Source organism: Musa acuminata, chromosome BXJ2-7 (assembly GCF_036884655.1).
Source record: "Musa acuminata AAA Group cultivar baxijiao chromosome BXJ2-7, Cavendish_Baxijiao_AAA, whole genome shotgun sequence".
NCBI classification, from domain to species: domain Eukaryota; kingdom Viridiplantae; phylum Streptophyta; class Magnoliopsida; order Zingiberales; family Musaceae; genus Musa; species Musa acuminata.
In genome coordinates this window covers 6,925,550-6,940,387 of record NC_088344.1, presented here as the reverse complement: position 1 = coordinate 6,940,387, position 14,838 = coordinate 6,925,550, and the positions used below count along the sequence as shown (strand labels likewise).

Sequence of the window (14,838 nt, the reverse complement as noted above, 5' to 3'; positions counted from 1 at the left end):
CAAAGTTTACTGGTCAATTAGCATAACAATTATCTTCTTTAAATCCATAAGATATTTTACATGAATTCACTACACTCCATCTCTAATTGTAGCTGTCACACCTTCCTCGATCACAACAGCTTCACTGTGCTCTTTATCTCAGTAGCGAGACCGGAGAGATGAAACAGTGGATGGTCTCCTAATGTTTCACTTTAATGGTTATTTTTTTCTCTCTCTTCTGGAGCTGCAGTGGTGGAATGAGTGCCTTGATGTGAAGTACAGGCACCAGATAAGACCTCGGCTGCAGCATCAAGAAGAAAGAACAGTAATGTGGTGAGGCAGGCATCCCATGCTGCAAAAGATGTGGGTAGCAGCCATGATTACAGACACGTATGTAGGCTCATGGATAAACAATATATGAACAATGTATCTATGATCTGGCTGTTCTTCACACATGATTTTTGTTAGTATACTTGCAAAGCAATGTGGTGGAATTCTTTTTCTTTAAAGTAATGTGTAGGTGTAACACATTGGACATAAAGAGATACCCCAAAAATGTAGCAAACTATCACAGTGGATGGCAGAGCAAAATGTTGCCCACACACAAACACTAAACATACAGCATTCAGTAAATACAGTGCCATTAATTACAGATACTAAAAAAGGATGTGCTTCGGAGCTTCATGGTGACAATGTTCCTGACATGCTGCCCAAATAACAAGGGTTTTTGAAATCTGACAGCTCTAAATACATGCTATAGATGCATATTCTGGAGAACTTGTGCCACAAAATGCTTGAGGTGATCTGATGGACCCATTCTTTAGGTTCTTCCAAAGTGATGCAAGTAGCCGAAGCATGCTGTACCATTCTTCATAAGATTCATTTCGCCCCGTCAAAGGCGATGCAAGTAGCCGAGGCATATTGTACCATTCTTCATTCTTCAGATTGTCTTCTTGTTCCTCCTTGGATTCTTGGTTCTTTTTGTTCACAAGTGATTGGTGCAAGTAGCCGAAGCAAGTTGCATCAACGTTCAAAAGATTCTGGTCACCTCGTCAAAGTGATGCAAGTAGCTGATGTTGATTACTATTCGTCTTCTTTATATAAATCAACCCAACTCTCTTTTGGCATGATTCCCTACCATGTGCCTGGTAAATCAGGAGAAACCACAAGATGAACTTCATGAAAAGTATTGCTTGAATAGGAAGGATATTAAAACCTGATGACCTCACAATACGGGAGAAAGATGCTCTACTGTCCCAAAGACCATCATGGACACCACCTGTTATGCTCTGCAAGGAATTTAAAGGTTATGGGAAGCAGAATAATAATTCCAAGTGTTGTTAGTGAAATAAGAATAATAATAATGATGACAATAGCAACAGAAATCAAGTTACCAGTTCTCTCTCTTTATCTATCTTTAAAATAGTTGTTGAGGATGGACCTCATAAAGTTGTTCCTTTGTAACATGAGAAACTATGATTCAAATCATACCCTATATAATAAAAGTGACAATCAACTAAGAATTCTGATAATTCCTTACTCTAATTTAAACCCATCTCCCACTATAAAAAAAGCACCCACTGCAGCATAGTTGCTCCAACCAACTCGAGAAAAATGCTGCTTCTTCCACGGTCTTTCTAATTCTCCTCCCTCTTAGTCTTCCCCTTCAACCTTCATCTCCACCTGTTTCCAAACACTCCATCGGCTACCACTCGCTAGTTCAACCGGATAATACTACCATTTGACTATGAGCTCGCTTCTGTACGTCTCTTGTATCATCTCACTCCTGCTGCAGGCTGGCTTGGCTTCAAAGACCAGGCATTTCGAGTGGGAGGTGGGTTACATGTATGCGTCGCCGGACTGCGAGGAGAAGATTCTACTTGGGATCAACGGCCAGTTCCCCGGACCGACCATCCGCGCCAAGGCCGGCGACACCATCCATGTCGAGATGAAGAACGCCCTTCACACCGAGGGAGTTGTCATCCACTGGCATGGCATCAGACAGGTTGGTAAAACAGTGAAACCCTAGCTAGCTGCATGGAGGAGAAAGAAACATACCTTCATCTTATTCGTTCATGTCCTTGCTATTATTATGCTTACAAATCTGCATGTCACTGGCTGCAACCAGTATGGAACACCATGGGCTGATGGAACAGCTTCCATCTCACAGTGCGCCACCAATCCTGAAGAGACTTTTGTTTACATATTTCAGGTCGATAAGGTAACTCATCTCCTTATCATTCCTCAGATTAGTCACTCACGTATCATGCAGCTGCATCTGTATTTACTCTATTTATTTGCCTTCACCAAAAAAAAAAAAGTTTTTTTTTTCTTTCAGAAACAAAAGTTACTTCATTTATTACCAAAAGCAACCATTAATGCACCTTTTTCTTTTGACTTGATGACCGTGCAAATAGGCAGGAACATATTTCTACCACGGGCATTACGGGATGCAGAGGGCGGCCGGGCTGTACGGGTCTTTGATAGTGGAAGTGGCCGACGGGGAGGAGGAGCCCTTCCACTACGACGGAGAGATCAACCTATTGTTGAGCGACTGGTATCACCAGAGCATATATGACCAAATGGTGGGACTCTCTTCCAAACCCTTTCGATGGATTGGAGAACCCCAGGTAAGTGATGCATCATTTAGCCTTGAAAATGACTCATCTATTAATCTCCAGTATGCTACTGTGATATCCTATAAGAAACGTAAAACTAAACCTCAATTGTCGTTCTTTGATTGACTAGATTAATGATACCATCCTGCCTTAGTGCTTCGTGCGTGGTTTTGGTCTGTCGAGCTTTCGACAGCCACCTATTGCATCCACCCAAAACCCACCATCACAGGCACTGTCAGCTTTTTCGGTACTCGTTAGTCCAAGTTATCCTTTGACTACAACAACATTTAAAACTAGAACAATTGAGAACCACATAGCACGAGGAAAAAGCAGTTGCTCTAAAAAAAATTGCATAAATTGACACTTAGCAAATATAATCGTCGATTTCAAGAACTGCCTCACCTTTTTAATTAGCACGCGGAGATGGGCATCTGAAGCTGTCCGGAGAAGTAGGCCACCATCTGTCGCAAACGATCATTCAGATTATAAGATCGTCAGTGAAAGAACGAACAGAATTTTGGAGTGCCCACCTATTAATGTTCGGCAGTTTAAACACACCTGCCAGCGAGTAGTTGTCCTCCACTGGGGAGGACGATGATTGATGGTTGACTTGGCCTGAGAACCGAGATAGATGGCTTAGCTGCAACGAGGCAACGTACACAGACAGACCAATGGTAAAAGCAATTTGGGAGGAAGAGAATGGACCGCATGTCATCCAAATTGCACCACCTTTTGAATTATTAAAGCAGCTAAGACGGTGACTCACTGATGGAGTAACACTTAACATTCTTACCTTATAAGTGGTGTCCTGCCACGGGTCAAAGAGAACTCTTTAGAACAAAACTGTGAAAGCTTCCAGCACGATGAGTTATGGAATCTTCTGTTGTGTTCCCGCTTATTTGGCTTGTTGTTGGATGCAGTCACTGTTGATCAATGGGAGGGGGCAGTACAACTGCTCGCTGGCCGCACATCTGATGGAGGGATCGAGCACATGCAAGTTAACAAGCAAAGATTGTGCACCGGTTGTGCTCCCTGTGCTTCCGGGCAAGACATATAGGCTGAGAGTTACAAGCACCACCTCGCTTTCATCTCTCAATCTGGCCATTGGCGTAAGTAAACCATCAATGCTTTACAAGCTTAAATTTCATTTCTCGATTTGTTATGTTTTCCATCTAAGATACTAATCTCTAAGTAAGAACACCAAGGAACTCTGGTGACAACCTCCCTCTACACCAAGAAATGAACTAGGTAGGTTCAACTCTAAGAGACCAAAATAGGCATCTAGAAATGCATTGGTAGAATACAGAAGAGCCCTTTATTGAATTCTAAACTATGATAAATGCAAGAACCGATGTGAGAGAAAACCAAACATAAAAGACGACATACCAGACATCATGTAGTTCCAACTGGTTTAAGTTGATAGTGATCAGCATGAAAACAGACATATATGAACACAAAGTTAGAACTTTAATGAAGTGTTCACAAGCCATTTAGTAAGTCAATTGTTGCAACTAAACAACCCAAACATGGAAATTCTTATATTATTTGGATAGTTGAGCATCATTTCTTGCAAGCAAGTCACGTCACTCCTGAAAGGAACAAAAGAGAAAAATGGATGGGTCCTAAAGTTGCAGAAGAGGATACGAAGATTAGATGCTTGGTAATGGTTCTTCATATGACCATGTGATACAGCCTAAAAACAAAAGAATAGTTTGATGGAAGAAAACTGAAATTCCCTATATATGATCAGCAGACTAAGCTATATATTTAGTAATAAGGTTAAAAGGAATAGTTAATGAAATGCTAACTATACCTTTGGGAAAAACTGATGCTGCACAGGATGCCCTGATAGCTTACGGTATATAGGTATAGCAACAGCCTAGCAGGAATAAAATCATTGCATGAAAAATGACAGTTTCCAGAACAAGAGCCTTATCCACAAACACTGTTCAGGTAAAAACCAAAGACTATTGCTGAAATATTAAGCAAAAAAATAGTCCATACTGTGGATCTCACATTATTTAGTACCCATACAGACATCAGGACACTGTATTTGCCTGTACTGCAATATGCTCCAGATAATTCTTTTCCTCGTTATCCTAAAATTCTACTTCTTCTAACAGTATTTCTATTTATCTATTATCATAAGGAGATAATATATTGTGCGGCAAATAAAAACAATCATGTCCTATGTCATGGTTGCAATTGTCTTGTATGCAGAATCACAAGATGATGGTGGTGGAAGCAGATGGCAACTATGTTGAACCATTCACTGTCGATGATATGGACATATATTCAGGTGAAAGCTACTCAGTACTCATCAACACAGACCAGAATTCATCATCAAACTATTGGCTTTCCGTTGGTGTCAGGGGAAGGAAACCCAATACCCAACCTGCTTTAGCTATCATAAATTACCAACCTAATTCCCCATCTAAGTTACCTGAATCTAGTCCTCCAGTTACGCCCGAATGGAATGACTATAACCACAGCAAGTCGTTCTCTCGCAAAACCCTAGCCCGACAAGGCACACCAAAGCCCCCATCATATGCTGAACGGCAGATCGCCTTGCTCAACACACAAAACAAAATCAATGGTTATATCAAGTGGTCTATCAACAACATCTCATTAGCTCTTCCTCCCACTCCTTATTGTTGGGGATGGAGGAGCAAGGAAAAACAGAATACTACGATACGAGTAAAAAGAATCCTTTCGACTCAAGAAAATTGATATAGTATTAAAAGCAGGAGGAAAACTTACAAGATACCAAGTGCACACAGACTCTCTATCTATCTGTCTCTTTCTCTATTTCTTGCTAGATGAACTACGGTCCTATTTATAGGACCTAGTGACAACCACCCTATAACTACTAGATCATAAGGTAGTTATTGAAACCACCTGATAACTACTAGATTATGATTGAAGTGGTTATTGAAATCATCATGTAATCACTAGATCATGATAACAATCTAGATAGATAACTATGAATCATATCTCAACACTCCCCCTTGATTCATAGTTGCATACACCAATTTGCGACATAAATATTCTTGGATGTTATTTGGTGAGGATATCCGCAACTTGTTCATCTGTTCCATAATACTTCATTGTTATGGCTCCACTTGCCTGAAGTACTCTTTCGATCATCTAAAGCTCCTGCACAATCACTATCAGTGAAATCAAATAATTTACATTTAAATTTTGTTTTGAACATCCATTTTAACCCAATCGCTTTCTTTTCTTTCGGTAGATCCATTAGCTCCCAAGTTTCATTCTTCTCAATTGACTTGATTTCCTCCTTCATTGCTTTTCTCCATTCCTCTTTTTTAACTAAGAGCCTCTATCTCTTATCCGGATGAACCAAGAATTCTTCTATACCCAACAACATTGCCTTAACCTTACTTTAGAACGGGAACGAGACTCAAATCTAACTCTTGCTACTCGGGATGGCGCCTAGACTATTGAGAACCTGTCCGGGGTTTGGTAACTTTCCTTTCCACCTTAACGACACAGTCTGGTTGCTCCGAGTTCAAAAGTCAACCCGCTCCTAAAATAGAGTGTCTTCTTCTTCTTTAAACGATGAAACTAGAAGGTGATCATAAGCCTAATAAGCATAAAGAGCTATACTGCTTCCTCAAAAGTTGTCGGATCTAAAATAAACAAAGCAAATGTTGAGTTATAAATTTCTGTCAGTGATCTGAAATTTCTTGGAGGGGTTTCATCTGAGGAATCCGAATTTGAACTGCTATTGGGTGAGGTTGACGATGAATTTGTTGGAGCAGGATCTGTCACTTGTTTTTACGGACTGTCTAGTTCTGTTGGAATCTGCATTTGTGTTTCACCTTTATTGGTCTCCCAATTCCAACTTGCCCTTTCATCAAACATAACATTTCTGTTAATAATAACTTTGCCACTAACAGGGTTATATAATTGATATGCTTTCGATTGTAAAGAATAACCAATTAAAATACATTTCTCTGATTTTTCATCAAGCTTGTGATGATTTTGTGAATTCACTAAAGCATAAGCAATACAACCAAAAATTCTTAGATGTCTAACACTTGGTTTCATACCATACCAAGCCTCAAAAAGAGTTCGATTCATAACAGCCTTTGTTGGTGAAATATTCAACAAATAAACTGCTGTTGCAACTGCTTCTGCCCAAAACTGATTTGGAAGATGTTTTCCCTTAAGCAAACTTCTTGCCATTTCAACGACAGTCCGATTCTTGCGCTCAGCTACACCATTCTGCTCCGGTGTATATGGTGCTGTCAATTCTCTATGAATACTATTTTCTTCACAAAAAGAACTAAACTCATTAGATAAAAATTCACCACCTCTATCTATCCGAAGTGTCTTTATATATCTACCACTTTGTCTTTCTACAAGTGCCTTAAACTTTCGAAAATTATCAAATATTTCAGATTTCAATTTCAAAAAATATACCCAACTCATGCGACTATAATCATCCGTAAACAATAAAAAATATTGACTTCCACCAAATGATTTTGTATTCATAGGTCCACATAAGTCAGCATGAATTAATTCAAGACAATTAGATGCTCTCCATGCTTTTCCAATAGGAAATGATTTTGTATTAATCTTAGGCAATCCAAAAACCATTCCTTTTTGACTTAACAACCTTAAACCTTTAATGTTAAGGTGTCCATATCTTAAATGCCATAAACTAGACTCATTCTTTTGAGTTGTGATAAGCGCATGTCTTTCAATATTTGACACATCAAGTGGAAACATCTTGTTTTGTGTCATACAAACATTTACTATAATCAAACCAGATTTCTTATCTAATAGTGCATGAACCATCATCAAATATTACTGAATATCCATCATTTACTAATTGTCCAACACTCAACAAGTTATGTGATAAAGTAGGAACAAAGAAAACATTATCAAGGTATTTTATCTTTCCTTGATTTGTCTTCACCTCAATTGTTCATTTCCCTTCCACTTGGATTTGCTTGTTATCTCCAAGTCTAACGTTCAATTTGTGAGTCTCATCAATATCTCTAAATATTGATTTTATGCCTGATATATGATTAGAACATCCACTATCCAGAAACCAAATATCATTTGAGATGTTATGAATTTGTGAATGAGTCGTAAACAACTTACTATTTTCTTCATTTTTCTCCACATAGCTTGCTTGCTTTTCTCTTTTCCAGTAATCTGCCTTCATGTGACCAAACTTTTTACAATAGTGACATTGAATTCCACTTTTATAATTTTTTTTATCATAATTTGATTGCCCTTGTTCATCAAAGTGTCATCTTCCTCTTCCATTTCCTCTACCACGAAATCCTCCTCTGCCACGTCCTCTTCCTGTTGATTTTTTGTCTTCTTTTGAAGTAGAAGACTCTCCCTTAACCTGAAATGCTTTTTCTTCACTTTTTTCAAATGACCTGTTCAACCTTACTTCATGTGCTTGCAAGGAACCCATTAGTTCATCAAATGAATAAGTAGATAAATCTTTTGATTCCTCAATTGCGGCAACAACATAATCAAATTTCGGAGTTAAACTTCTCAAAACTTTTGCAACAATTATATGATCAGAAAGATGTTCACCATAAGATTTCATTTTACTAACAATTTCAGTCACTCGAGAAAGAAAATCTTGCACCGATTCATTGCTTTTCATGAACAAAATTTCAAACTCACGACAGAGGGTTTGAAGTTTTACCGTAATCACCCTTGATGAGCCTTGAAATTCATTTTGAAGTATCAACCAAGCTTGCTTTGATGTTGTCGCTGCTGTAATTCTTGAGAAGATCGTCTCATGTACAGCTTATTGAATGAAGAACAATGCCTTTGAGTCCTTCTTTCTATTCTCCCTTAGCCTGATTTTTTTATCTGGATCTGCATATCCATTCTCTATTAAGTCCCAAAAATCTTGAGACTTGAATAGAGTCTTCATAACTTTTGCCCGAGAAGATAGGGATAAGGGGTTGAGCAAGGAAAAACAGAATACTACGATACGAGTAAAAAGAATCCTTTCGACTCAAGAAAACTGATATAGTATTAAAAGCAAGAGGAACACTTACAAGATACCAAGTGGTGCACACAGACTCTCTATCTATCTGTCTCTTTATCTATTTCTTGCTAGATGAACTACGGTCCTATTTATAGGACCTAGTGACAACCACCCTATAACTACTAGATCATAAGGTAGTTCATTGAAACCACCTGATAACTACTAGATCATGATTGAAGTGGTTATTGAAATCATCATGTAACCACTAGATCATGATAACAATCTAGATAGATAACTATAAATCATATCTCAACACTTATTTAGGGTCCATGATATCAAGCCATAGTATTTGCTCATAGTATGGCGACACATGACGTTATCTCAACACTTATTTAGGGTCCATGATATCAAGCCATACTATTTGCTCATAGTATGGCGACACATGACGTTTAAGAATTGCGCACGATGAATAAATGTCTGTGGCAGGCAGAAAGAGATAAGAGAAGATGGCGTAGATAAGTGGGCTGCTCTCAATTCTGGTTCACATGCCACGAGCCCCCACCGGTGCAGATAAGGCCAACGGCCTATCATTGTTGACCGCCTCTCACCTTTCACATCGGTCTATTATTGCGGGGAACGAATGACTCATCACATAAATCGGAAGCATATGAATTCTAAAATAGAAAAATAAATTGCGTGGTGTGGCGTTTGGCTATCGAGAAATCGAAGTGGGAAATTTACGATTGCCACTTAAAATTGGGGCATAATTGCGAAGATACACACAATGCAATCATTATAACGGACAAAAGACATCATGTTCAACGCCATTGTTGTGACTGCTTCACCAAATCAGATAGATGTCTCTCTCTCTTGCCTCCCCTCGTGGAGCACGTGCCTTGTGGGACCGGATCCAATAATTCGCAAGGACGCGAACAGATACAACGTACAAAATGAATGATGTATATCTTGGATTTAATATGGCCCCAAAAGCTTACCTGACAGGTGGGGCCCGGAGGATATTAAAACCTGACCTCACAATACGGGAGAAAGATGCTCTACTATCCCAAAGACCATCATCGACACCACCTGTTATGCTCTGCAAGGAATTTAAAGGTTATGTGAAGCAGAATAATAATTCCAAGTGTTGTTAGTGAAATAAGAATAATAATAATGATGACAATAGCAATAGAAATCGAGTTACCAGTTAAAAGAAAACACTGAAATAGTACTTGTTGAGTGTTATCTATCTTTAAAATAGTTGTTGAGGATGGACCTCATGAAGTTGTTCCTTTGTAACATGAGAAACTATGATTCAAATCATACACTATATAATAAAAGTGACAATCAACTAAGAATTCTGATAATTCCTTACTCTAATTTAAACCCATCTCCCACTATAAAAAAGCACCCACTGCAGCATAGTTGCTCCAACCAACTCAAGAAAAATGCTGCTTCATCCACAGTCTTTCTAATTCTCCTCCCTCCTAGTCTTCCCCTTCAACCTTCATCTCCACCTGTTTCCAAACACTCCATCGGCTACCACTCGCTAGTTCAACCGGATAATACTACCATTCGACTATGGGCTCGCTTCTGTACGTCTCTTGTATCATCTCACTCCTGCTGCAGGCTGGCTTGGCTTCAATGACCAGGCATTTCGAGTGGGAGGTGGGTTACATGTATGCGTCGCCGGACTGCGAGGAGAAGATTCTACTTGGGATCAACGGCCAGTTCCCCGGACCGACCATCCGCGCCAAGGCCGGCGACACCATCCATGTCGAGATGAAGAACGCCCTTCACACCGAGGGAGTTGTCATCCACTGGCATGGCATCAGACAGGTTGGTAAAACAGTGAAACCCTAGCTAGCTGCATGGAGGAGAAAGAAACATACCTTCATCTTATTCGTTCATGTCCTTGCTATTATTATGCTTACAAATCTGCATGTCACTGGCTGCAACCAGTATGGAACACCATGGGCTGATGGAACAGCTTCCATCTCACAGTGCGCCACCAATCCTGAAGAGACTTTTGTTTACATATTTCAGGTCGATAAGGTAACTCATCTCCTTATCATTCCTCAGATTAGTCTCTCACGTATCATGCAGCTGCATCTGTATTTACTCTATTTATTTGCCTTCACCAAAAAAAAAAAAGTTTTTTTTTTCTTTCAGAAACAAAAGTTACTTCATTTATTACCAAAAGCAACCATTAATGCACCTTTTTCTTTTGACTTGATGACCGTGCAAATAGGCAGGAACATATTTCTACCACGGGCATTACGGGATGCAGAGGGCGGCCGGGCTGTACGGGTCTTTGATAGTGGAAGTGGCCGACGGGGAGGAGGAGCCCTTCCACTACGACGGAGAGATCAACCTATTGTTGAGCGACTGGTATCACCAGAGCATATATGACCAAATGGTGGGACTCTCTTCCAAACCCTTTCGATGGATTGGAGAACCCCAGGTAAGTGATGCATCATTTAGCCTTGAAAATGACTCATCTATTAATCTCCAGTATGCTACTGTGATATCCTATAAGAAACGTAAAACTAAACCTCAATTGTCGTTCTTTGATTGACTAGATTAATGATACCATCCTGCCTTAGTGCTTCGTGCGTGGTTTTGGTCTGTCGAGCTTTCGACAGCCACCTATTGCATCCACCCAAAACCCACCATCACAGGCACTGTCAGCTTTTTCGGTACTCGTTAGTCCAAGTTATCCTTTGACTACAACAACATTTAAAACTAGAACAATTGAGAACCACATAGCACGAGGAAAAAGCAGTTGCTCTAAAAAAAATTGCATAAATTGACACTTAGCAAATATAATCGTCGATTTCAAGAACTGCCTCACCTTTTTAATTAGCACGCGGAGATGGGCATCTGAAGCTGTCCGGAGAAGTAGGCCACCATCTGTCGCAAACGATCATTCAGATTATAAGATCGTCAGTGAAAGAACGAACAGAATTTTGGAGTGCCCACCTATTAATGTTCGGCAGTTTAAACACACCTGCCAGCGAGTAGTTGTCCTCCACTGGGGAGGACGATGATTGATGGTTGACTTGGCCTGAGAACCGAGATAGATGGCTTAGCTGCAACGAGGCAACGTACACAGACAGACCAATGGTAAAAGCAATATGGGAGGAAGAGAATGGACCGCATGTCATCCAAATTGCACCACCTTTTGAATTATTAAAGCAGCTAAGACGGTGACTCACTGATGGAGAAACACTTAACATTCTTACCTTATAAGTGGTGTCCTGCCACGGGTCAAAGAGAACTCTTTAGAACAAAACTGTGAAAGCTTCCAGCACGATGAGTTATGGAATCTTCTGTTGTGTTCCCGCTTATTTGGCTTGTTGTTGGATGCAGTCACTGTTGATCAATGGGAGGGGGCAGTACAACTGCTCGCTGGCCGCACATCTGATGGAGGGATCGAGCACATGCAAGTTAACAAGCAAAGATTGTGCACCGGTTGTGCTCCCTGTGCTTCCGGGCAAGACATATAGGCTGAGAGTTACAAGCACCACCTCGCTTTCATCTCTCAATCTGGCCATTGGCGTAAGTAAACCATCAATGCTTTACAAGCTTAAATTTCATTTCTCGATTTGTTATGTTTTCCATCTAAGATACTAATCTCTAAGTAAGAACACCAAGGAACTCTGGTGACAACCTCCCTCTACACCAAGAAATGAACTAGGTAGGTTCAACTCTAAGAGACCAAAATAGGCATCTAGAAATGCATTGGTAGAATACAGAAGAGCCCTTTATTGAATTCTAAACTATGATAAATGCAAGAACCGATGTGAGAGAAAACCAAACATAAAAGACGACATACCAGACATCATGTAGTTCCAACTGGTTTAAGTTGATAGTGATCAGCATGAAAACAGACATATATGAACACAAAGTTAGAACTTTAATGAAGTGTTCACAAGCCATTTAGTAAGTCAATTGTTGCAACTAAACAACCCAAACATGGAAATTCTTATATTATTTGGATAGTTGAGCATCATTTCTTGCAAGCAAGTCACGTCACTCCTGAAAGGAACAAAAGAGAAAAATGGATGGGTCCTAAAGTTGCAGAAGAGGATACGAAGATTAGATGCTTGGTAATGGTTCTTCATATGACCATGTGATACAGCCTAAAAACAAAAGAATAGTTTGATGGAAGAAAACTGAAATTCCCTATATATGATCAGCAGACTAAGCTATATATTTAGTAATAAGGTTAAAAGGAATAGTTAATGAAATGCTAACTATACCTTTGGGAAAAACTGATGCTGCACAGGATGCCCTGATAGCTTACGGTATATAGGTATAGCAACAGCCTAGCAGGAATAAAATCATTGCATGACAAATGACAGTTTCCAGAACAAGAGCCTTATCCACAAACACTGTTCAGGTAAAAACCAAAGACTATTGCTGAAATATTAAGCAAAAAAATAGTCCATACTGTGGATCTCACATTATTTAGTACCCATACAGACATCAGGACACTGTATTTGCCTGTACTGCAATATGCTCCAGATAATTCTTTTCCTCGTTATCCTAAAATTCTACTTCTTCTAACAGTATTTCTATTTATCTATTATCATAAGGAGATAATATATTGTGCGGCAAATAAAAACAATCATGTCCTATGTCATGGTTGCAATTGTCTTGTATGCAGAATCACAAGATGATGGTGGTGGAAGCAGATGGCAACTATGTTGAACCATTCACTGTCGATGATATGGACATATATTCAGGTGAAAGCTACTCAGTACTCATCAACACAGACCAGAATTCATCATCAAACTATTGGCTTTCCGTTGGTGTCAGGGGAAGGAAACCCAATACCCAACCTGCTTTAGCTATCATAAATTACCAACCTAATTCCCCATCTAAGTTACCTGAATCTAGTCCTCCAGTTACGCCCGAATGGAATGACTATAACCACAGCAAGTCGTTCTCTCGCAAAATCCTAGCCCGACAAGGCACACCAAAGCCCCCATCACATGCTGAACGGCAGATCGCCCTGCTCAACACACAAAACAAAATCAATGGTTATACCAAGTGGTCTATCAACGACGTCTCATTAGCTCTTCCTCCCACTCCTTATTTAGGGTCCATGAGATATCATTTGAAGGATGCATTTGATCCTAACACGCCACCTGATAACTTCTCCTCAGATTATGATGTGATGAAACCTCCTAAAAATCCTAATTCGAGACAAAGTAGTAATGCATATGTGATCCAGTTTAACAGCACCGTTGATGTAATTCTTCAAAATGCAAATGTCCTCGCTGACAATGTCAGCGAAATACATCCATGGCACTTGCATGGGCATGATTTCTGGGTGCTAGGATATGGGGATGAAAGGTTTGAAGAGAAGGATGCATCGCAGTTTAATCTAAAGAATCCGCCACTCAGAAACACAGTAGTGATCTTTCCTTATGGTTGGACAGCAATAAGGTTTGTGGCAGACAATCCTGGAGTTTGGGCATTTCATTGCCATATAGAACCACATTTACACATGGGCATGGGTGTAATCTTTGCTGAAGGTGTTGACCTTGTAACAATGATACCAATAGATGCTATAACTTGTGGGATGACGGCAAAGGAGTTAATGAACAACAGCCTCCCACAGTAGGTATCCCTGACGATTCATATGTTCCCATTATTTTGAGGTCGAGCAATCAGACTGTGCAATTTAAGAATGTAACTTTCAAGAACAGCAAACAATGTGGGCATCGTTGGGAATCAGATTAGTGGTTTATCTGATACAACTAATGTGCATGTGGAATATGAAGTACTTCAGTTAATCCAAAGGAAATGAACAGGTCGATAAGGTAATGCACAATAAAGGAGTAGCTTCAAAGATATTGATTAACTAGAGATGATAAGATACCATGAAATGAGATTCAACAGACATAAGAAACAACACAGCAGTGCATAATATTCAGTCAACCTGGATTTGCAAATTTATGCCCTTAGCTAACGCATTAAAATAATGTGTAGCCGTCGATATCTAAATCTGACCATAAGCAGTAGTGCTAAATGTATTATAGTGCATAACATGGAGAGGGCTGAGTAGACATCTACCTGTAAATGGAACACACGCAAGCAATGCAATTGCTTGTCAAACAATAGTCAATTAGAAAAATCAGAAGCTCGCATTATCTACAGATCAGAAATTCTGATAGATAAAAATTTTAAGTTCAATTTGGAATTGAAGTGCTTCCAACTCTTCATGTATTTTCTGAGAAATCC

The 14,838-nt window shown here is 39.6% G+C and overlaps 2 protein-coding genes and 2 long non-coding RNA genes across 5 annotated transcripts; 2 read left to right on the top strand and 2 right to left on the bottom strand.

Annotated features, from left to right (window-relative positions):
* Positions 1–590: 590 nt before the first annotated feature.
* Positions 591–2,500, bottom strand: LOC135616907 (uncharacterized). 2 transcript variants are annotated; one of them, XR_010488537.1, is made up of 5 exons: positions 2,364–2,500; positions 2,038–2,280; positions 1,374–1,965; positions 1,204–1,268; positions 591–1,124 (listed from the first exon to the last, which is right to left on the bottom strand). It is a non-coding gene; the product is annotated as an uncharacterized LOC135616907 (long non-coding RNA). The 2 variants fall into 2 exon arrangements; XR_010488536.1 differs by having other exon boundaries at positions 1,204–1,965.
* LOC135616906 (L-ascorbate oxidase-like) lies at positions 1,727–5,374 on the top strand. The gene is made up of 5 exons (XM_065116638.1): positions 1,727–1,984; positions 2,108–2,200; positions 2,397–2,609; positions 3,518–3,706; positions 4,818–5,374. The coding sequence occupies exons 1-5, from the start codon at positions 1,727–1,729 to the stop codon at positions 5,325–5,327; spliced, it is 1,263 nt and encodes a 420-aa protein (XP_064972710.1). The 3' UTR covers positions 5,328–5,374.
* A 4,790-nt stretch (positions 5,375–10,164) lies between these two features.
* LOC135616904 (L-ascorbate oxidase-like) lies at positions 10,165–14,331 on the top strand. The gene is made up of 5 exons (XM_065116637.1): positions 10,165–10,422; positions 10,546–10,638; positions 10,835–11,047; positions 11,956–12,144; positions 13,256–14,331. Exons 1-5 carry the CDS (start codon positions 10,165–10,167, stop codon positions 14,216–14,218), a joined length of 1,716 nt encoding a protein of 571 aa, XP_064972709.1. The 3' UTR covers positions 14,219–14,331.
* On the bottom strand, positions 10,268–10,938 carry LOC135616908 (uncharacterized). Its single transcript, XR_010488538.1, has 3 exons — positions 10,802–10,938; positions 10,476–10,718; positions 10,268–10,403 (listed from the first exon to the last, which is right to left on the bottom strand). It is a non-coding gene; the product is annotated as an uncharacterized LOC135616908 (long non-coding RNA).
* Positions 14,332–14,838: the final 507 nt, after the last annotated feature.